Below are 23,067 nucleotides of genomic sequence, written 5' to 3' on the forward strand. Positions count from 1 at the left end.
GAAGCAGAGGGTGGGGCGGGGAGGGGGGCCTGATCTCTGATGCATCCGTCATCCTCACAGGTCAAACACAGCCAGCCAGGACTCTAACTAGAAGCCGAGCTCTGGAGCCTCGGAGTGAATGAAGCATTCTGCATGATGGGTGGGGGAGTGGGGGGGGGTTCATGACACCTGGGGGGTGGCGGCCGGAGGCACTTACGTCACTCATGAGTCCCTTAAACACCACCAGCTCGGCCTTGAGACGCTCAATCTTCTCGTTCATCTCCTCCTGGATGGCTTCCGCCTCCTGCGCTGCCTACAAGGAACGGAGACCGGGGAGGGGTCAGGGGGGGCTGGGTGGGCTCCCTGATGCGGGGCGGAGAGGCCAGACACCGGGCTTTAGAGCCCCAGATGGATGCCTGACATCCAACCATGCCGGGTGCCTCTGTGCCCCAGGGGAGGGGAGCCAAGACCTTGACCCAGCCTGGCTCCCCGCTCAGCCCTCACTTCACCCCTCGGCCTGAAACAATTCTTTTCTGAGAACTGTAAATTGGATGGAAAAATCCATGGCAGACGTTGAGAGAAAAAGTAGATATAAAAGCGATTCCAGTAGGTCAAAATAGCAGGTCAATGTACGTCAAAGTGCCGATACATGACCATCTCCGATCTCCAGAATGGCAACATCATGCGTGTCAACCTCACTGAGCGTGCACACCCAGGGGCTGTACATGTACACACAAACGCCCAGAAGGTCACGCGCCAACTCAGCAACAATGGGGCGGGGAGAACCGGAGGCTAAGTTTTGTTTTCTTCTCTGTGCTTCCCTGAACTTTCCAAGTGTTGGCCCGTGAACATGTTACGTTTGTAAAGTAAAAAGACCTTTTCTCACAAAAGAAAGCAGGGCTGGGGGGAGGGAACCTTCATGCTTTTCCTTCTACACGTTATTTTAACCATTCCTTGACGTTGATGTCTTTTAATGTCTCCTTGACATTATTTTAATCCCTAACTTCCTTAGAAGATCAACGCTTATCTTCTTTCTTTCTTCTTTGGTTATTTATGTAGGCGATCCATGCTTTAACTATCAGAAGGCGATGTTTTCAGTGTTAAAAACAGTCACCCATGGCTTCTCACGGGGTTGCCACTCTTGTGTCCATTTGGCAGAGAGGAAAACAAAGCTGAGAAGGTCAAGTCTGCTGCCCGGGGTGCACCATCAGCCCATGTGAAGCAGGGCCCAGAACACAGAGCCACCAAGCCAGAAAAGCCAGAGGCCGTCCTCACACCTGCCGTGGAGCACCACTGGGGCTGGGAGCCCACCTGGCGACAAGCCCCCCAGCCCTTTCCGAGGCACTTGGCCCCAAGTCCAGTCCTGCGTGGCTGAGACAGCAACAGGGCTCTTGTGCCCAGGCTTTTCTGCAACTGTGTGCCGGGGGTGCCTTCCCAGCCCCCAAGCAGGGGCGATGGGAGAGGCTCCTGGCTCCACAGAGGAGAGGCTGAGCTGACACAGCCCAGAGGCTGTGCTGGGAACTGGCCCCCAGCCCCGCCCCTCGACCGCGTGGCTCGCCCCCAGCCTCTCCCGGCCGGGACCTCTTACCTCCTGCAGCGTGTCCACCATGGTCTGCAGGTTCACGCGCTTGGCGAGCTCCTCCTCCCACCTGCAACAGCCAAGAGGGACAGGCGGTCAGAGGGTGGCCTCTCCCGGGCAGCCCACCCCCAGGCACAGTGCCAGCACCCGCCCTGGATCGCCCCCGCGCTGGCTGAGGAAGGTGCAGCAGGGACTCCAGCCCTGCCTGTGTCCCGGAGCTCCCAGGCAAGGGGGCGGTGGGTGGATGCACGATGCCAGGGGACGAGCGCCAGGCTCCGGGCGTGAGCACAGCCCCGAGGGAGACGTGGGGGAGGGGCCCCCGCCCCGCCCCTGTGCGCTCAGTGCAAGGTGCTGCCCAAATGCCGCTGCCCCTTCCGTTCCCGTGAGACGCGGTCCTGAGGCTGTTCTCAGGTGTCAGGATACACCCAACACCGCGTTCAGGCTCTCCTTTGCACCCACAAAAAACAAACTTTTTTCGTGCCAACCATTGCAATCTCAGTCAATCTGTCATGCCACCTACCCTAACCAACAAAGACATCTCCCACGTAGCTGTTATCATCCCTTTCTTACAGATGAGGAAACTGAGGCTCAGAGAGGTTACATATCTTGCCCAAAAACACACAGCTAGTTAGGGGATGGGGTTGGACTTCAAACCCAGGTCTGTTTTATTACATTAAAACAAAAAAGAGATATAAGTCTCACTTATTTAATGCCTGGGCTTCACTGCCGGCTCAGATGGTGAAGAATTGGCCTGCAAAGCGGGAGACCTGGGTTCGATCCCTGGGTAGGGAAGATCCCCTGGAGGAGGGCATGGCAACCCACTCCAGTATTTGTGCCTGGAGAATCCCCACAGACAGAAGAGCCTGGTGGGCTATAGTTCATGGGGTCGCAGAGTTGGACACAAGCACATTTCATGCCTAAGTGAGGGTGAGGGCAGGCAGGGCCAGGACTCAGACTCGCTGGGGGCTCCAGATCGGGTGCTGGTGACCCTGCTGGGCTCCCCGTGGACCGTGGACCCCGGGGAGCCCTGACCCCCTCCCCACCTGCTGCCCCAGAGAGGTGGGCCCTTCTCCAACCGCGGGACAAACAGACGGGGGGCTTCTCTCTTTCTTCACCCTGGGGCTTCCTCCCTACATAGCCTCAGAACAGGCAGGTCTGAAGCCTTGAGGATGCTGTCGGGGCCAGCTAAAAATAGGCCAGAGGGGAGGGATGGCTGAAGAGCGGGTTACGTCACTGGCTTTTGGAAACAAGAGAAAACGGATACTGTTTGCACACACAGAGGAAAATTCCTCCCCTTGCCCACACGAGACACAGACGGCCCCGGGCAAGGCTCCCAGAGGACACACACACTCCCCCCTCCCTTTGGTCTTCACCAGCCCCCGGCGGTGGCGGCCGGGCCTCGATCGGCAGTGGGCGGCAGAGTTCAGAACCCCGTGGGCAGCGGGGCTGGGTGGGCGTCCTGGAGTGGATGAGAGATACAGAGGGACCCAAGGAGGGGCAGGGAGAGAGTCTAAGAGTCTGACCCGGGCAGGACTGTCTCATGGAACACTCCTGTGGCACAAATGGGGACACCGAGGCCCTGTGTGTGAGAGGAGCCTGCCCAAGGTCACCCAGCATGCCATGGGCAGGGCCAGGAGTCCAGGGAACAGCTGGGGAACGGGAAGCCCAGGTGGAGAGAAGCTCAAGGCTGCCCCCAGCTCGCCCAGCCGCACAGGGTGTCCAGGGCTGCCCTCGAGCGAGGCCGAGGCCCAGAATACAGGGCCCGAGCTGAATCATCCCTCCTGGCCACGCTGCCCCGAGGTGGGCAGGGGGCTGGCTTCCAAAGCTGCTGAGCAGAGCGGGGCCAAGGGAGGGCGCTGACCACAGCCTGGCCCCCAGGGCCGGCCTCGCTACTGCGTTCCTGCAGCAACAGCCAGATAAGGGGGGGCGGCAGGGATGGGATGTGGGCACCCAGGGGCATCTCACCCCCACACACACACCAGCTTCTCAGAGGAGCCTCTGGGATGAGGCCAGCCCCCTCTCACTTTTCCTTTTCCTGGAAGCAACCTTCTCGTGAGGAAGGTGGGGCAGCGGGTCAACAGACCCATTGAACAGACAGGAAAAGTGAGGCCCAGCAAAGGAGAGCAATGTGTCTCAGGTCAACGCAGAGCGAAGACACAAGCCACGTCTTTGGATCCTCAGACACAGGAGTCGCAGTAGCAGCAGCCCACTGATTGGCGAGCACCACTCGAGTCCCCTGCACTGGGCTCAGTGCCCTGGACACATCTCATTGGCTTGCATCTGACCTCTTAACCCTCTCCTGTAAAGACATTTTCCCCAAACCCATTTTGCAGATGAGAGAGCTGAGGTTCAGAGAGGTGTGACCTGTCTAAGGCCACAAACAACCAGTCAGCAGGGATGGGACTTCAGCCAAGCTCACGCTCTCACTGGGACGAGCGTGGGCGTCACCCGGGGACCGCGCTCACGCGCAGAGTCGGCTCAGCAGGTCTGGGGCGGGGCTCGTTTCTCATGCGCTCCCCAGCGGAGGCGCTTTGGGGGCCCCCTCACCTCGCTACGCTGCAGCCCAGGTGAGCCTGTACAAGCGATGTCCAGAGCTGGATGGGTGCACGGCCAGTGCCCCTGCCCCCAGGAGGCCCAGGAAGGACCCCTGTGTGTTGGCAGCAGCTGGCTTGACAGACCGAGCCCGCTGCCCACGCTGACCTCCCCTCCCGGCCCGCGGCGGGAAAGCTTGGCTCTGCCCGCTTCCACGTTGACAGTGCAGAATCGCTTTGCCCTTCAGCTGCTCTGGCTGACTGGGGTGAGAGGATGGGTGAGCGATGTTTCTTGAGGAGCCCCAGATGCCCTGCATTCACGGCAACTCAGCCGAGGGGGAGGGAGCGCCAAGCTGAGCCAGAAACTGGTCAACCAAGCTGTGGGCTCCAGGACATTCCAACACCTGCTTCCCAGGCCCGTCCCCTCCCCTGCCCTGGCTCTGCTCACGGGAGCTCGGTTTCAGCAGGAGGGGAGTTTCAGGCATCGGGAGCAACAGAAGCACAGACAGGCCAGCAGGAAGCCAGGGACAAGCCAGCCGCCACCAGGAGGGACACGCGCATGGGGGGCCGGGGAAGCCAGGGACAAGCCAGCCGCCACCAGGAGGGACACGCGCATGGGGGCCGGGGGCTGCTGAGCACACAGTGGGTGAGAGGCTGCAGAGGGACTGCCTCCCCGTGGGAAAGGTGGGAAAAGGAAGGCCCAGCGTACCCAGGCACCCAGGCAACGCCAGCCAAGGCAGGGCAGCCCGAATCATTTCCATCCACCTCTGCCTTTCCTGACCCACCAGCTCATAAAACTTCCAAACTCTTTTTTCTCTTGAAGGGAGTGGAGAGAGGGACAGGTATTGGTCACTTTCAGGGTGGTGAACACCATGCTGGGCCTTCATAGACACATAAAAGATAAACTATCACTTAATCCTGCCCTAAGGGTGGTCCCCATTTTACAGGCAGAGGAGACAGAATCAGAGGTAACCCGATTCCCTTTTCCCACCCGCCACTTCAGCCTCCTGAAATCTATCCATTCTCCCAGGCCTGTCTCACATGTCATCTCTCCTCCAAACCAAGGCAGCCACTCCCCTGGCTTTCCCTCCTTGAGCCCAGGCTTGACCTGGCAGGCCACAGGATGCCATCATCCCCAGGGCCACTTAGCAGCAGTGTCTTATCCACGGAGCCAGCCCACAATGCCAGGGACAGCAGCAGACCACCCTCCGTCTCCTCCATGCCGAGGCGTGCTCAGGCCCAGGTCTGGCTCACGCTCCCACCAGCCCACGGGGACTCTCTCTGGCCCCCAGCATCCTCCCACTCTCTCCCCACCTGCGGACGCCCTCCAGCCACAGCTCTCACAACGGTCTAAGCTGTGGATGCTCACGAAGCAGGCAGGATGGATGATGGCGGTGCTGATGCTGGCGTGACCGGGCGGCCCCCACGGACGGGGCGCTGACGGTGTGCCCGGCACCACCCACAGAGCCTGCCTTCAGCTTCACAGGAACCTCTAGGCCGGGTTAGATCATCTCCACGGGACTGATGAAAACACTGTAGTCCACAAGCATGAGGCACCTCCCCCAGAATCACACGGCGGGCCGGGGGGCTGGGGTAGGGGGAGGGTGCTACTCTACAGAAACAAGAGACACGGAATTTCCAGAAACGAAGGCTGAAAGGGCCCAGAGTCCACCTAGACCACACCTCTGAGTACACAGATAAGCAAAGTGAGGTGCAGGGGCGCCCAGGGCGTGGACAGCGGGCGGGCGCCCTCCCCTGCCCCGGCCGAAGGGCTTCAGTCTGAACCCCGGCATCTGCTTCCATCGCTCGGAGCCTCAGTCTCTCCATCTATAAAGGAGACGGAGTGTGAGCCCAGCACCCCCCAGGGACGCTCAAGAAGAGCCATTCTGCCCCTACACTCTGGGCCCAGACCGGGGAGCCCACAGGGGCAGACATGCGTGCAGACAGCAGGGCCAGCTCCTCCAACACCCGCCTCCAGAGGTCTCGGGCACCTGCGCCTGGCTGGTCAGGGCCCAGAGCCGGGGAGATGCCGGTTCTAGGTGGGGAAGCGGGTACAGAGGGGCGCTGCACGGGCCGGGTCTAAAGCGGGGGTCTGGCCCCTCCCTAGCAGTTCCTGATGACTACTTCCATGCTCCCTGCACTAACCCCAGCCTCACTTGTAAGGAGTCACACAGTTGTTGAATGGATTTGCTGAATGAATGGATGGATGACCCAGGTGGCAAGCGCCCTCCCCAGCCGGGGACCCTTGGACGGCGTCCTCAGTCTGAGCCCCAGCCTGGGGGCCTCGCCACTTAGCTCCGACCGTCCGCTTGGCTCCAGAGCCTCCCCCGGGAGAGGCCCCGCGCTGCGGGGCGGGCTGGCCAGGCCGGAAGCGGGCTTGGAGAAGGAGAAAGCGTGTCTGTCCCGCTCTCCGCAGCTCCAGGCCGGGGCAGAAGAGCAGGGAGGTCAGGGCGGTGGGTGGGGGGAAGAGATGCCTCCCCGGCATCCACACGGGCTCAGCCACTGTCTTAGCAGAAGGAGCGGAGGCAGCCGCCCACCCAGCCCCCCAGCCCCGGCCAGATGTGGTCGCCTGCATTCCTGCGGACCCGCCGCTGGGCCACGTGATGGACGGGAAGTCTGGGCAGGCTGCTGGGGGGAGGGGAGGCACGGAGGGGCCAGCCCCCGACCCCCACCCCCAGCCAACGACAGGGCCAGGGTCTCCCTGCCCCCACGAGCTCGGGGTGACAGACTCGCAGGAAAGGGGCCACAAAGCCCGGCTTCAGAGGGGCGGAAGGCTGGGCTGAAGTCACTGGCAGAGGGACTGACTCACGGCTGCTTCACTTCCTGTGGGTCACAGAAAGAGGCTCCGGGGCTCCAGCTCCGGAGGAAAGCGAGTACAGCCCCGCAAAACCATTGCAGTCCCAGGGACAGCCCGGAGGCCTCTGGGGAGAAAGTCCTGGGGACCCCGGGGCGGGGGCAGTGGGAGACCGGGTCAGCATGCTGTCCCTGCTGCTGGCTGGCTGTGTGCCTCTGGGCGGGAAGCGCAGCCCCTGTGAGGCTGTGAGAACACACGGGGTCCAGTGGTGGGGTGCAAACGCCCAGCCCCTCCCCTGACACAGACAGCACACTGCAGACGCTCCGAGGCTCAATTCCGACTGCAGGATCCCACGGCTGGCTCCAGCGGCCAGGCCTCCGGGGGGCTGGGAGGCGCCGCAGGAATGGTCCACACCTTGCCAGGGAGGGCGAGCCACCGGCACGCCCAAGCCAGCTCACTCAGGTGATGGGAAGCAAGCTCAGGTGAGGCTGGGCCAGAGCCATGGGTGGAAAACTTCATTCGGGGCCAAGCGTGGGCCCTGCCTCCGGCGGCGGGCAGGTGGGCAGAGGACAGTTTGCACCCGGGGCCCGGGGAGCTCACCCCATGTCATGTGACTCTGGCCGGGGGCCTGCTGGAGCCATGCTGCCCACCTGCCTGCCTGCCTGTGGGCCTCAGCGCTGCCCAACCACCCACAGACGCAGAGAGGTGCCCCTGGCCTACCCACGCGGATGTGCCTTGCCCCAGCCTCACGGCAGAGCCTGAGCCCCGAGTGCCAGCTCCTTGTGTAGACTAACGTCTGAGCTGGAGGACCAGGCAGACCAGGGCGACCCTTCCTCAAACACAGTTTCGCGGAAGCCAGCGGGCTACAGATCAGAGCGGGCATTTGGCAGGCCCCTACCCGCTGACTTCTGCTGGGCCCCCTAGAGAGCTGGAAATTCACAGACGGGTCAACTGCCCCCTCCACGCCCCCTCCTTGCCCAACACCACAAACAGTTCACGGCAGAGGCAGAGAGAGAAACACAGGTGAGCAAGAGCGCGGCGGGAGCGGGTGGGCAGCCCAGCAAGGACGCGCGTGGGCCTCCATGGCCCGACTTCCCGCTCTCGTCGGTACACTGCACCTTCTCTCTGCAGTCACCGGGGGGGCCGGGCCCCCAGCCTGTGCGTGGACAGGCCCCTGGCCCCCCGAGCCCCGCTCGCATGGGTACCTCCCAGCGCTGCCTCCCCCGCTCACCATCTCCTTCCCCGTGGACTCCGGCGCTCCCATCCGCACCCAGCCCCTGATCCGGGGAAAAGGGATGCCTCCCAGACGTGCCCATCAGAGGCCCAGCTGCCCAGCTGCACTCTGCTGCTCAGAGGGAAACACAAATTAAATGCCAACTGATTGTCTCCGCGGAGGAGGTATTAATTTAATGTGAACACTTAACCAGGGCAGCCGATTCCATTACAGCCGGTGGTAATGGCCCAGGCAGGCCGGAGCACAGGCTGGGAGCTGGTGATAGGCTGGGTGGAGCAGCCACGTTATCAAGTGTGCGCCTCTTCCCAGCAAGCGGGCACCGCACACACGCGCGTGTGCATACGCAGACACACACGCACAGGCGCGAACTCGCTCTCAACTTGAAATCGAAGCTGCCTCCAGGGCTTCCCGACAGAGAGTGTGTGCAAGGCTACTCAGGGTGGGTGGGGGTCTCAGGTCTGCTGGGGAGCACCCTGTGGAGGAGAGGGTTCTGGGCTAGAAGGGGCGGGGACCCTGGCTCGAGTCCAGCTCTGTCGCTAACTCACTGCACGAACCCGGCAAGCCCTTCCTCCGCTGGGGCCTCTGGTCCATAATACAATCTCTGAGTCCCTCTAGATAAGACCTGCACACCCTGGATGTGGCCCTTCCTCGGAGCCAGAAAGAGGAGACAGCCTCAGGGACATCACTGCTACCCAGAGTCACCCAGGGTGATGGCATCGAGCCACTGGCCCCTGCCCTCAGCACCCATGACCAGCAAGCCAGGACTGGGGTGGCAGCACGCGTTTCTAGAGTAGATTTTTACTGGAGAATAGCTGCCTCATGATGTCGAGTTGGTGTCTCCTACATGGCAGAGAGATCAGCTGTCTGTATACACAGGTGCCCCCTCGGGCCTCCTTCCCATTCAGGTCACCACAGTGTGTTAAGCAGAGCTCCCTGCGCTACACGGTACCTTCTCCTTAGTTATCTGTCTCATTCACAGCGTCAGCAGTGTATGGGCTTCCCTGGTGGCTCGGGGATAAAGAACCCAGGAGACCCAGGCTCAGTCCCTGGGCTGGGAAGATCCCCTGGAGGAGGAAGCGGCAGCCCACTCCAGGATTCTTGCCTGAAGAATCCCATGGGCAGAGGAGCCTGGAGGGCTACAGTCCACAGGGTCACAAAAGAGCCGGACACAACTGAGCATGCAGCACACGCACACATCGATCCTTCTCCAGTTCCTCCCACTCCCTTTTCCCCTTTGGTATCCACATATTTGTTCTACGTGGGTCTATTTCTGCTTGGCAAATAAGATCATTCATCCATGTTTCTAGAGTCCACACATAGGTGCCAATACACAATATTTGTTCCTCTTCCTATGCATTGGTTCAGCCTTTGTCCACTCATCCATTCCATGCTTGGTTCTGGAGTGCGTGCCATGAGCTGCTCAGGCCCGACAGAATCAAAGGTGACGTGAGCCTCCACCAGGCCCTCTGAGCAGGGCAGCAAACCGAGAGGCCGCCCGCTGGTCCCCGGCCAGAAACCTCAGTTTCCCCCTCTGTGGAAAGGCGGCGGCAGCCCTACCTTGCAGGCTTCATGGACGTTAAAAGCACTCAAGGGAAGGTAAACAGGCACCCTTCTGGACGAGGGCCGTTCTCACCGCTGGCGTGGCCCAGCCTGGCCCTGTCTGGGAGAGGCAGCGACAGGTGGGTGTGCGAGGCCCGGACACCCAAGCAGGGACACGTCTTCACCCTGCCCCGACCCTCTGTGGATCTAGAAGCAACTGAGAGGGGCTGGCAAGTGAATTTTCCCAGCCAGGCGGTGAAAGCAAGCCCGGCCAATGGACAGCAGGGCTGAGCTGCATGGAGTCATTCCCACTCGCCCTGCCTGTTCCGGTGACCACGGCTGCCCTTTACCGGGCAGCTGGCAGGCCTCCGGGGCACTCCGCGGGTGGTCACCAGGCCTTGAGAGAGGCGGGGAGGAAAAGACTGGCAAGTCTGTCACTGGACCGCAGCCCCCAGGCCCACACCCCCTCGGGCAACGAGGCAGCCAGCGTCAGTGCAAGCTACCCGGTACCGGGTCCTTTCTCTCTTTTAAAAAAAAAAAAAAATTTTATTTGGTCACACCAGGTCTTAGGTGCAGCATGCGGGATCTTTACTTGCAGCACATGAACTCTGAGCTGCAGCACGTGAGATCTAGTTCCCCGACCAGGGATCGAACCCAGGCCCCCGCACTGGGAGCGTGGAGTCTTAGCCACTGGACCCCCAGGAAAGTCCCAGTGTATCGGCCCTGTCTCTGCCCAGACTTACTGTGTGATCTCGGGCAAGTCCCTTCTCCTCCTCTAGCCTCACTTTCCCGTTCTTGATGCAATGGTGTCAGACTGGGTAAGGTCAAAGGGCTCCACCAGTCAGGCCAAGAAACAACTCCCACAGTGCCTAGACAGACACCCCATGCCATCAGGAAAGCCATCTGATGAACCACAGAGACTCAAAGCAGCCGGGACACCAGCCTTTGGGTTCAAACCAGTGTGTCTGCTGGAGAGGGGGGCAGGGGTTCTGAAGTCAGAGGTCCTGGGGTCAAACCCCAGCTACATACACTCCTTGCCCCTCTGTGACTGGCCAGAGACCGCCAACCCTCTCTGAGCTTTGCTAAGACCACCCACCTCGCAGGGCTGTTTGCAACTAGTCAACGGACCCGTGATGACAGGTGCAGTCCGCGGCTTCACCCTCGCGACCTCCCAGCTGCCGGTGGTCAGAGCGACTGGGAGCGTGGGCCCAGGCCACACTGCAAGTGACGGGGCCGGACCTGAACCCAGGACTGGCTGACCCCACAGCCTCTGTGCACCGTAGTCATCACGTGGACGCGATGGGGAGAATGAGCCAGACGCCGCCGCCACCTGGCTGGGGACGGGGGCACATGGCGGGGGCGGGGGGCGGCCGAGGGAACGGAGCCAGATGCTGACACCGCGGCTTCCACGGCCAGCAAAACCCAGCCAGTGACCTGCTTCTGCCCTCCCCGCCCCTCGACAGGCCCCAGGAAGGAACGGGCACTGCTCAGGCTTAGAGGTCTGTCCTGACGAGGATCACCATGGCAGCAGGCAAGGCTAAGGCAGGAGGAGTCCCTTGGTCTTGTGGGGTCACCCCGGCAGGCACTGAAGGTCATTCTCCCAGGTCCAGACGCCCCTGCTCATGTGCCCCCCGTCCATCCCAGGCTCCAGCTGTTTACACCAGCCTTCCGTTCCAGTTACCCAGCGTCCACATCTACCAGGTGGCCAGCGTCACTCCCGCTTTGGTGCCGTTTATTGAAAGCCCCTTTGGAGACCCGGCAGCTCTGTGGATGCCAGTCACCCAGAGCTGACGGTTGGGGGGCAGTGCCCTCCTTGCAGTGCCTCTGTCTACAAACCACACCCAAGTGGCACTGACCCCCTCTCCCCAGGCAAGCAGGCCACTACGAGAAGTGGCTCAGTGACCACCTCCCGGGGAGGAGGAATCTGCTTCCCAGAGCGCAGGCCCCCGTCAAGTTTCTGGGACACCACTTCCAACCTCTTCCAGGCTTGCAACACCTTCATCACCTCCTCCAGGAAGCCCTTCAGGACTTCCCCAGAAGGAGGCACTCCACCCACCTAAGTGTCTCCAGCCCTGGCACGTGCCTTCCTCACAACATCTGGGGTACTCTAAGTGTTCACTTCTCTGCCTCTCTCATCAGACTCTGCTCTCCTGGAGAAAGGGAGGACTTGCTCTCACTGTAAAATGCTTATTTCGTGCTAGACTATTCACTTACTCTCACCCTGGCTCTGTGAGGCAGGCGTTACCCTTCCCACTTTACAGGTGAGTAAACCGAGGCCCAGGGGAACCGCCTTGCTCCAGGCCAGGCCCAGGTCCACCTGACTCCCATGTCTGAGCAGCCTGGCAGTGGTAAGAATGTTCCACTGGTTCTGTAAACCCCACTCCCTACCAGGTCTCCCCCAACACACTGCTCGGGAAACACCCCCAAATGACCCTGCCAGGGTCAGCACTGGTGTGCAGCCCTGGGTCATGGCCACTGACTTGGAAGCCGGCCGCTTAGTCTGTTGACTCACTTCCTGGGCCCCCGGGTGGAGAAAGGCCCTAGGGGTCCCCCTCCACCGGCCACGACGGACCTGCCCACAGCCTGCTGCCCATCCCGCCCCCAGAGCCGGCTGGAGCAAAGCCCCGAACCTGCCGTGCGCCTGGTTCCCGTCTCAAGGCAGGGGCTAGCGGGAGCACCTGCCTTGCGGAGCTGGTATATTAAATGAGTCAGCATCCGCCACACGCTCAGCCCAGAGCTTGGCTCCCAGTAAACAAGCCCTCAGCTCAATGGATGGGCACTGACGAGCCGCAGAACGTGGGCTCTACGCTGTCTCTGCTGCCGTGAAGAACGGCCGGCTCAGCCCGGGGTGGCAGGTCTACGGGGTGGGGGTGGCCAGGGCCCCAGGCACCAGGCAGGACCCCCAGGCACCAAACCAGAGTCCTCACTCCAACGCCCGGTGACACGCGGGACTCTCAAACGAGCCTCTGGGGGCTTGCCTCATCTCAGAAGGACGTCTCACTGCCCTCGTGCCCAAGCTAGTGCCACACCCTGGGGCTGGCACGAGTCAGGCGCCGAGGACGCCCCGGCGAGCGGGTGTGGGTGCTTCTGTGAAGCCCAGAGCAGCAGCCTCAGCATCTGCTGCAGCCCAACCCCTCCGGCTGTTGCTTTAGATTCCATCTCCTTTTCCCCACGACAGATTCAACAAACATTTCCCAAGTGCCCACTTAGGAGCACAGGACTGAATTAACAGGACTCTCCTCCCCCTGCAAGAGGAGTGATGAGTCTCGGGGCTCCCCCCAGGTGGGACCTCAGCCCCGCTCCCCAGTCGTGGTCCTCAGTCCCCCCAACCCATCAAGGGCCAGAAGATCAGGGCACTGCTGCCTCATGCCCTGAGACTGGGGACGGAAGAGGGTGCACACCCCAGGCTCTTGGAGAGGCACCTTCGCTCTGCCCGTGAGTGAAGGGGCCCCATCTGGGCGGTCCCTGCCCACTGGAACCCAGGGCGGGAGGGAGGAAGGCACGGCTCCACCAGCACACGGGGAACACTGGTGGTCTCCAGAGACAGGCTTGCGGCTGGGGACGGGGGTCGGGGAGACCTGTCCCTGTGCCCTTCTGTACCTTTTTCTTTAATGATAGTAAATACTCAGAAAATTTACCATCCTGACCATTTTTTAAATTTTCTTTCTTTCTTTAGGCTGCTCTGGGTCTCTGCTGAGGCGTGGGCTCTTCTCTAGCAGCAGAGAGTGGGGACGACTCTCCAGCTGTGGTGCTCAGCCTGCTCGCTGCGGCGGCTTCTCTTGTGAAGCACGGGCTTACCTGCTTTGAGGCAGGTGGGGTCTTCCTGGACTAGGGATCAAACCCGCGTCTCTGGTATTGGTAGGCAGATTCTTTACCGCTGAGCCACCAGGGAAGCCCCATCGTAACCACTGTTAAGTGAGCAGCTGAGTGGCATCCAGCACATTCCCACTGCTGTGCAGCCACCACCCCCGCCCCTCTCCAGAGCTCTTCATCTAGCAAAACCAAAACTCTGCCCCTTTAAACGATAACTCCCTGGTCCCCCTCCCCCAGCCCCTGGCAACCACCATTCTACTTCCTGTCTCCAGGAATCTGACTGCCCTTAGGTCCTTCACTTTAGTGGAATCATACAGTATTTGTCCTATCGAGACTGGCTTATTGCACTTAGCATAATGTCCTCAAGGTTCACCTCTGTTGTAGCACGGGTCTGAATTTCTTCTCCTGTATCTTTTAAATTTTCAATCATGTAATGCATCACTAGTTGAGAAAATCAAAGTCATTAAGACAAAAATACCCGCTTGTTTTCCCTTTGTTTTAAACTGCCCGTGTATTTTACAATGATTACACAAGAAACAGAAAAAAAAAAAAAACAACAGGTAAGCCAACAAACAAACAAAGGAAAACTAAGAACCGTGTGCTTTTCCTACTTAACAACACACAGCAAGCACCCTTCCCAGCAGGTAATACAGTGGGTGACTGTGTATCTCCTGGGCCCTGCATCTTGGCACAGATTTGCATATTTGTCCAGTTATCTCCATGGAGTGGGTTGCTGGGTCAAGGCTTCCAGTGTAGAAAAGACTTCTCTGCCCCTCAAAAGTGCTGGGTGTGACAAGGCTGTTCTCTCACGGGGCTCAGCAGCTGCCCATGGAGCCGAGGAAAAAGCTGGGTCCTCACCCCAGCTCAGCTGTTGTGTGCCTCAGTTTCCCAATTAGTCAAAGAGTCCAAGGGTTGCCTCTCTGTTGGATGGAGGAAGACCCCATCGTAGATACTGTCCTTCTTCACCCTCATGGGGTGGTACTCTGCCTTTGCCAAGGAGCCAGGGCCGGGCGATCAGGCTTGCATGAGAAACAGGCCCCATCACCTCTCTTCCGAAAGGGCAGACATGCCAACCTTGTGTGTGATAAGCCCCGAAGCGAGTGACCACGTGCTAGGGTGGGGAAGCCATGCCCCCTGGTGCCTCCAAGCCCCAGGCGTGCCATGCCGCATCATACCTCGAAGCCTTTGCCCGTGCCCGTCTACTCAGCCCGGAAGCCTCCCTCTACACGCCCGCTTCGTCATTTGCCAACTTCAGGACTCAGCTTGTATACCCCCTCCTCCAGAAAGCCTTCCTTGGCTCCTTGGTCAGGATCAAGTGCCCCTCGTCTGTGTTCCAGAGACCCTGGTCACTCGCTACTGAGGCTGTCTCCACCTGTTGGTTTCCCCTACTTAACTCAGCCCTTGTAAGATGAGACTCTGGCTCCCAGCTGCAACCCCAGAGTGCAGCATGAGCCTGGCACACAGTAGGCACCAGATACATGTTCGCTGGGTAAAGGGCCCCTGGAAAGGTCGCCTCCAGGGCCTTCCCTAAGAGGCCCACTCTGGAGTCAGTGCAGCACCTGCTCAGTGGGGCCCTGGACATGACCGCCCTGCCCTCCCTCCACCCCCAGCCTCAGTTTCCCCATGTGACTCTGCAGTCCCCACCAGCTCTCCTGCTCTCCCCCAGCGGTCCTGCTCCCTCGACGGGACGCCGGGCCCACCTCTCCCGGGGCAGACGGCCGGCAGGTTAGTGCTCACAGCTCTCCAACCCTAGCACTCGGCCTCTCTGCCTGGGCCTGGCAGAGCGGACCCCCACACACCCCCCACCCCTAGGGTCAGCAGCTCTCGGCCTCAGGGACTCCATCTCTTGTCCAAGTCCAGGAGCCAGGAGGGGATCCAGCCACCCAGACCAAGGAGCGGGAGGCCCCAGGGGTCTGTGACCCGGGAGGCCAGGGGAGCCCCACCCGAGGACGTGTTTATAGCTTGGAGGAAAAGCAGCAACTCCCAAGGCTATTTTGGAAACCTAATGTGCACGTTGGGTCTCTGTGTTTATGTCGACTGCCCGTGCCGCCCTGCAGGTAAACGCATGGCCCTGCGGGTCTGCAGCTCAGTCGCCCCGCCAGGCCCGCATCACTACTCACTCCACGCCAAGCACACTCCGGCCAGCAAGCGGCGGGCAGCCAAGAGGAGCCCAGGAGGCAGCACTTGGCACACACCCCATTCTGGGTTCAAACCAAGGCCCTGCAGCCTTGAGCAAGTTGCCTCTCCGGGCCTCAGTGTTCTCTTCTGTGAAATGGGAAGGGATGACCCCCTCTTGGATTAAATGAGGACTGGATAGCATAAACAGGCTCCAGGTGTAACAATTAAAAAAAACAAAAAACGCAGAACACGGGTCCCCAGCACCTCAGAATGGGAACATACAGAAGCCCAGGCCTTTGCACACGAGGAGCCCGGAGCTCAGGGGAGTGAAGCGGCATGCCAAGGTCACACAGGCGGGTGCCGGGTGCTGGAGCCCAGAACCCGCGCTTCCTGCCAAGCCCCTGCTGAGGGGAGCACAGCCCTGAGCAATCCCCGGGGACGGAGGAAGGAAGAGCAACAAGGACCCGGGAACCAGATACAGGCACACGCGAGGCTGTGCCACAGCGGGCGGAGCGTGGCCCACCGCCTGGCCCTCCCTGCGGGGCGGTGTCCTTGTCACGGCCGCCCGGGAGGCTGCGGGCACCAGCGGGACAGGCAATGAGACCCGGTTCCCCGCGCCGAGCGGGATTAGTGACCACACACCGCTCAGGGGACGGACTCCTGGCTTAACGCCAGCCGCCAGCCACCTCGCAGCCTGACATTCAACTTTTTTTTTTTTTTTTTCACTGCACTGCTCAGCATGAGGGATCTCAGCTCCCCGGACGGAGACTGAACCCCCTGCAGGAAGAGCACGGAGTCTTCAGCCCTGGACCACCAGGGAAATGCCCCTGACGTTCAACTCGATGTGAGCCCGTGGGCAGGACGCCGGGGCTCCCCAGCACACGCGCACGCGCACGCACACACGCACACGCACGCGCACGCGCACAGCATTCCTCCCACCCATCCACAAGGCTGGGTATGCCTCTCAGAGGACAGAGAGAGGTCAAAAAGAGCAGAGAAGCTTCTGCGACAGTAACACCCCAGCAGAGCACCTTATAGGAGCCGCTAGCCTCCTCATCCCCATTCTGCCGATGGGGACACTGAGGCTCGGAGAGGTAAGGTGACTTGTCCAGGTCTCATAATCATAATAGTTAACAATACGAAGAGTTAGCATGAGACGTGCATTATCAAGTCATTTAATTCTCACAGGAGCCTTATGAGGTAGATGCTACTAAGTATGCCCATTTTACAGATGAGGAAACTGAGGCACCGGGAAGTGAAGCCACATGTGCAAGGCCGCAGAGCTCAGAAGTGGTCCAGGCAGTCTGGCTCCAGAGCCCAAACTCATACCCACCAGACGCACCTGCCTCTGCCCTCTGTACAGAGCCGCAGATGCTGCGGGAGAACATGGGTCTCTCTGATCCAGGGTCCAGCTGCCCTTCTCTGGGCCACGTGGCCTCATGACAAGAAGGAGAAGGTCAGGGAGTGGGACCTCAATCTCCCAGGGGTCAGTGAGTGAGTGTGAGTGCTCGGTCATGGCCGACTCTTTGCTACCCTGCGGACTGTGGCCCACCAGGCTCCTCTGTCCATGGAATTCTCCATGCAAGAATACTGGAGTGCGTCGTCATGCCTTCCTCCAGGGGATCTTCCCAACCCAGGGATTGAACCCGCATCTCTTGTGTTTCCTTCATTGACAGGTGGATCCTTTACCACTAGTGGGAAGCCCCCCTCAGGGGTCAGAGCGGATCCAAATGGCATCCGCTCCAAACTGTAAGAGCAAAGCACAGAGACCCCCACCCTGGGCCCCGCTGGGTCCTGACAGAGTGGCCCCTGAAGCGAGGGTCTCCTAGGCCTGACCCAGCCCCCAGGACCCTCAGATGGGCAGGGTTAAAGAGTCTCCAGTCCCCCAAGCTGCCCAAATCCTGCCCGGTGCCCAGCCCGGGGGGAGGCAGAGGGTCACCAATCCCAGCCCTGCCAAGGTACCAGCAGAGATTCCCTTCTCAACTCAAACCCATCTGGGGCTTCTGTTCCCCCCAGACTTGGTCCTCCAGCCACACGGCACCTGGACTCAACAAGAAGCCAAGAAGGAGGTGGTCCAAGGCTGAAGGATGAGGAGCAAGAGCCGGGGGCGGGGGGGGGGGGGGGGGCGGGAGGAGACCCCTCACACAGCCACACTGCTACCCCTTATCTCCAACCCTGAGGTCAACAGACAGACTCAGCCACACCCCAGCGGGTGGCCTGGTAAAAGTGACTCTGCTTCTCGGAGCCTCAGTCCCTCATCCGTAAAATGGGGGAACAACAGTACCTGCCCCACTGGGCTGTGAACATATACAAGATCACGAACACCGAGCATCTCACGTTACTTCTCACTTTAGCGAGTAGACCTCAATTCCAGCAGCTGGGGCTGGGGTGGGGCCGGGGGGTTGTTGTTTCAGGGTCCAGGGTTCTGGGCTTGACTGAGATGCACCATTCTGCCCCTCAGAGGCTTCATTCTCTGGGTCCTTCTCCCCAGTGCTGGGGCTGGGGTGCTTGGTATCCAAGTAGCCAGCACATGCAGGCCCTTTACCCACTGGATGAATGAATGAGCTTGTGGGCTGGAGCCCCACGGGCAGCAGCAAGCAGGCCTGGGTGTATGTCCCACTCTGCCTGCATCCCAGATGGTCCCGGGACCCATTCACTCAAGGAAGCTCTGACCACCCCTGGGTGCTCAGGCTCTCCCTCTGCCAGCCACCCCCTCCAGGCAGCCTGCCAGGGCTGGGCCCTTTCCCAACCTGCCGGCCTCCCAGGGACAGACGGCTGGTCCACGCCCACCCCAGCAGGCCCACAAAGGCAGCAGGCAGCCTCCTCCTGGTGACTTGGCCTTGGGACAGATGGATCTTGGTGTGACGTCTGCCAAGCCAGCTGGCCTGGCTGCTTTAAGGGGCCAGGATACCAGCTGGGAGTCCTGTCCCAGCAGGCAGGGCTCTTAACCCCTTCCTGACCCTGCCATGAGACTCGGCGTCCCCCTGACCCCTAATCACTGTCCATAACGGTCAGGCCTCCTGCCCTCCACCCTCGGAGGTGAGGGGCCTCCCAGGGAGAGGCTTGCTAAACGGGAGTCAAAAAGGCTGTGGAGTGAAAGGGAGCCGCAGGGCAGACAGGAGTGGAGGGGTCCCACCACTCTGCTCTGAGGCAGGCCCGCCCGCCAGGAGTCTGCAAATCCAGAGGGCAGGCAGGAGGGTGCTGGATCCTGGCCGGGGAGCCCCATGGAGCCAGCTGCCTTGCTTCCAGGATGCCCATCCAGGCAGAGACTGCCAGGTCCAAAGGCCGTCAGCTACCTTTATCTGGCGGAAAAACCCACTCCCCAACCCAATCGCCCAGAAACAGCACTGGCCTGCGAAGGAGACCCAACCCCAGCAGCCTGACCGAAGGTGCCAGACATGCTGCTCAGCCTCTCTGGGCCTCAGTCTCCCCATCAGGAAAGCTAGGCCTGGGAGATCCCTGGGCTCCAGGGCCACTTTCCGTCAGAGGGCGGGATGACTCCAGGAGAAGGAATGTGCTTCCTCCCCTCCCCACCCCCAGGAACTCGTGGAATCCTAGAGGGACCAGTCAGATCCTTTCTCCACCAAGAGCATGTCCCAACCACGACTGGAGCGCAGGCATGAGTCAAGAGGACTTCAGACAGAAAGAAAGGAAGCTTCTGGGATTCAGAAGGGGACTGATGAGGCCTGCAGAAGGCAGGGAGGGTCTTCACCAGGCAGTGCCCCACCCAACCCCCTACTGGACAGACTGCTAAACAAAGGGAAATGCAGCACGCGGGATCGGGGCCAGAGACCAGGAAGGGTTTCCCAGCGGAAGAGGCTACAGAAGAATTACAGAGGATTACAGAAGATGCCTCGAGGGGAAAGCTCTGGAATGTCCTTCCCAGGCAGTAAAATCTCTAATGGGATTTGCAGAGGTCCTACCCTCAAGGCCAGAGAGGAACAGATGACCGCAAGAGACCCTCTGCAGACAGCAAGCCAGTCTCCACAGCAAAGCAGGGCCTCAGAGTCTCTGCACTTGGGTGTGCAGCCAATCTGATGTCCCAAATGGACAACGGAGTCATCTCAGGGCACAGCACAGCCAGGTTCAGCTGCGGCCTGGGGCCTGCATGCCAGTCCAACCAGCATCTCAGGACAGAAGCTGCAGAGGACTTGAGAAAAGCCCAAGAACACATCAAAACAACCAAGGAGGGAAGGACAGGGCCAGAGGGCTGCCAGCCAGGAGTGCAGCTGCCTGTCAGCCCAGCAGAGATGCAAGAACATGGGACTGGGGTCCACAGACGTGGCCCGAGTCCCAAGTCTGCCACCAACGCTGGGTATAACCTTCAGCAAGTGACTAAGCCTCTGAAAAGTGCGTGTTGGGGGAGAAATGAAGCATCTCTAAGGACTCTTGCAGCTCTGATTTAACAATAATTTGGCAAACTCCCTAGGGATAGGAGTCTGCCATCATCCCCAGAAGCCAAGCATAGGGCCAAGCACAAGCACTCTAAAAATGGTGGACGGATGGATGAAGGGATGGATAAATAGAGAGGAGGGTGGATGGATGGAGGGAAGAAGGGATATATGGATGAATACAGGGATGGATGGATGGATGAATAGAGAGACAGATGATGGATGGATGGATAAATGGATGGATAGATGGATGGATGAATAGATGATAGATGGATGGATGGATAAATGGATGATGGATGGATGGGTAAATGGAGGGATGGATGGATGAATAAATAGAGAGACAGATGATAGATGGATGAATGGATAAATGGATGATGGATGGATGGATGGGTAAATGGATGGATGGATGGAAGGGTGGATGGATGGATGGATGGATGGATGGATAAATGGATGGTGGCTGGGTAAATGGATGGATGGATGGAAGGGTGGATGGATTGATAGATGGATGAATAGATGATGGATGGATGGATGGATGGATAAATAGATGACAGATGGATGGATGGGTAAATGGATGGATGGATGGATGAAGATGAATGAATAAATAGATGATGGATAAATAAATGGATGGATGGATGAATAAATAGACAGATAATAGATGGATGGATAAATGGATGATGGATGGATGGATGGGTAAATGGATGGATAGATGGATGAATAAATAGATGATGGATGGATGGGTAAATGGATGGATGGATGGATCAAAGGGTGGATGGAAGGGTGAATGGATGGATGAATAGAGAAGTGATGGAGAGATGGATAAATGGATGGATGGAAGGGCAGATGGAAGGGTGGATGGATGGATGATTAAGTGGAGGAGTTCCTGAAAAAGAAGAGCAGAAGGTCTTCAGCGTCTGCTGGAACGATTCCTTACTCTTGCCCTCAAGGCCTCCCTGGAACCACCTTCCCAGGATACAGACCTCCCAGCATCCAACCCCCCTTCTCTAATTTGTACACAGAGGTGTACACACCTACGCACACATACTTAAATATGCAACAGGCTCCAAGCACTGTGACCCAACTCTGAATCCTGAGAATGGAGGCTCTGGTTCCCAAAAACCGTGAGACCTATCTGCTCCAGTCTATCCCCGGGATGCCTCCACCTCCTGAAGCACCCTCCCAAAGCTGGGTCTGGAACGAGGCTGGACAGTGGTGGAAGCCCAGTGACAATCCTCTAAGACCCAAATTCACACGCCAGCTCTGCCCCTTTTCAGGCCACGGCAAGTGACAAGTCGCTTCACCTGTGGAGACTCGGTTTCCCCGTCTGCACAGTGGGCACAACCACACCCACCCTTCAAGAGTCTTGTGAGGTTTAAGAATCTTGTGCAGTAAAAAAAAATGGCTGTGAAGTTTTAAACTGTATCAGCCACACGGGATGCTCTCGGGGAACCATGAGGGGAATATTACGGGGTTCCAAGATCCTGGCTTCCTTCTGGGAGGCAGTGAGGGCGATCCGAGCCTCCCAGGGCTTCTCTGCTTGGGCCCTGTGATCCCTTCCACCTTGTTTCCCACCTTGGGGGTGGGTGATAGCCAGGACTTAAGCCCAGAAGCTACAAAGCAGCCTTTGTCTCGGAGACAAAACCCTAAACCGGCTGCCTTGAACGTCAGCCCTGGGCAACCAGTGCGAGGACAGCCTTCAGCATCACCCCTCTGCCAAGGTCTGGGAGTGAGGGCTTCACCCACAAGCCCCGGCAGAGACAGCCTGTGGGCTCACAAGAACCTGGAAGCCACCTGCCCGTGGCTGTAAGAAGGAACAGCTGCCCCAGTGACCCCTGAGGTGCAAGACAGGACTTGACCCCCGTCCCCTGTATCTGAGGCCAAGGGCCGGGGCCAGGAACACATACCCATTCCTCAGCCTGGGAGACTGAGTCAGGGCTGAGGCTAGAAGAGTCCACCAGGTTCAGGTTCAAATTCGAGCTCTGCCCCTCCACACGATGAGACCTCAGGACAGGGCTACGTCCTGAGGCCGCCTCCGCATCAAGCTGCTGGGACTTGGGAGGCAGGGACAGAGAGAGACTGCCCGTTCAAGACCACCCTCCAACAAGGCCCCTGGGAGCCTCAGGGTCCAGGGGATACAGCGCGCTGGTCGCAGCCTTGGGGGCCAGGTCTTGCCCTACAGTGACCCTCTGCCGACAGCCTGCTGGGGAGGACGGGGGATGGGACCTCCTCTTGGCTGGTCAAGAGGGTGGCTGGGCTGGGGAAGGGAAGTGCTCTGAACACAAAGGCCACTCTGCAGCCGGAAGCGGAAGCGGGAGGGCCGAGTCTCTGCTCACTGTGTGGGGCCTGGGGGCTGGGGAGGCAGGGCCGGGCTGAGACAGGCACAGAGCAATAGCAGCTCAGGGGCCTGCACCACACTTGGCCCTCGGTGTGCCCCATCTCACTGAAGCCTCACTGCAACCATGAGCTACGGCTGTCAGCCCCATTTTACAGATGAGAAAACTGAGGCCTGGGGTGGTGATGCGAAACCCAGGTAGTCCCACTCCAGGATCAGAGCTCCCACCCAAGTGAAAGCCCTGATCACAGGCAGACTGTATAACCAAGGAAGAAGGAACAAATCGTTTCTTTTTAAAGCCCCATGGATCAACCCTGAGTGTTCATTGGAAGGACTGATGCTGAAGCTGAAGCTCCAATACTTTGGTCACCTGATAGGAAGAGCCGAGTCATTGGAAAAGACCCTGATGCTGGGAAAGATTGAAGGTGGGAGGAGAAGGGGACGACAGAGGATGAGATGGTTGGATGCCACCACTGAGCAAACTCCAGGAGATTGTGAAGGACAGGGAAGCCTGGTATGCTGCAGTCCATGGGGTCACAAGGAGTCAGACATGACTTAACGACTGAACGACGACAACAACAATGGATGTATTATGCCTTAAGGCCCAGAAAGGAACAACCTATAAATTAGGGACCCCTGAACTCAGCCTCAGGTTAATCCTGGCTTGTCTGTAGCCTGGTGAGCGTCAGCCTGTCTCCCAACATGAACGAGTCCTAATGTTGTAAACGTCAGTATTTTATTTAAAGGCAAGTGTAAAACC

The 23,067-nt window shown here is 59.4% G+C and overlaps 1 protein-coding gene across 2 annotated transcripts in view; it reads right to left on the bottom strand.

The window, feature by feature from the left end:
* Positions 1-23,067, bottom strand: part of IFFO2 (intermediate filament family orphan 2) — a 49,529-nt gene that overhangs the window by 13,193 nt on the left and 13,269 nt on the right. For both annotated transcript variants that reach the window (XM_070382105.1, XM_005910221.3), the window contains exons 2-3: positions 1,568-1,628; positions 197-292 (exon numbers count right to left, since the gene is read on the bottom strand). In XM_070382105.1, coding sequence (XP_070238206.1) covers positions 197-292; positions 1,568-1,628 — 157 coding nt within the window. The remainder of the gene's footprint in view (positions 1-196; positions 293-1,567; positions 1,629-23,067) is intronic.

This window comes from Bos mutus, chromosome 2, assembly GCF_027580195.1.
Source record: "Bos mutus isolate GX-2022 chromosome 2, NWIPB_WYAK_1.1, whole genome shotgun sequence".
NCBI classification, from domain to species: domain Eukaryota; kingdom Metazoa; phylum Chordata; class Mammalia; order Artiodactyla; family Bovidae; genus Bos; species Bos mutus.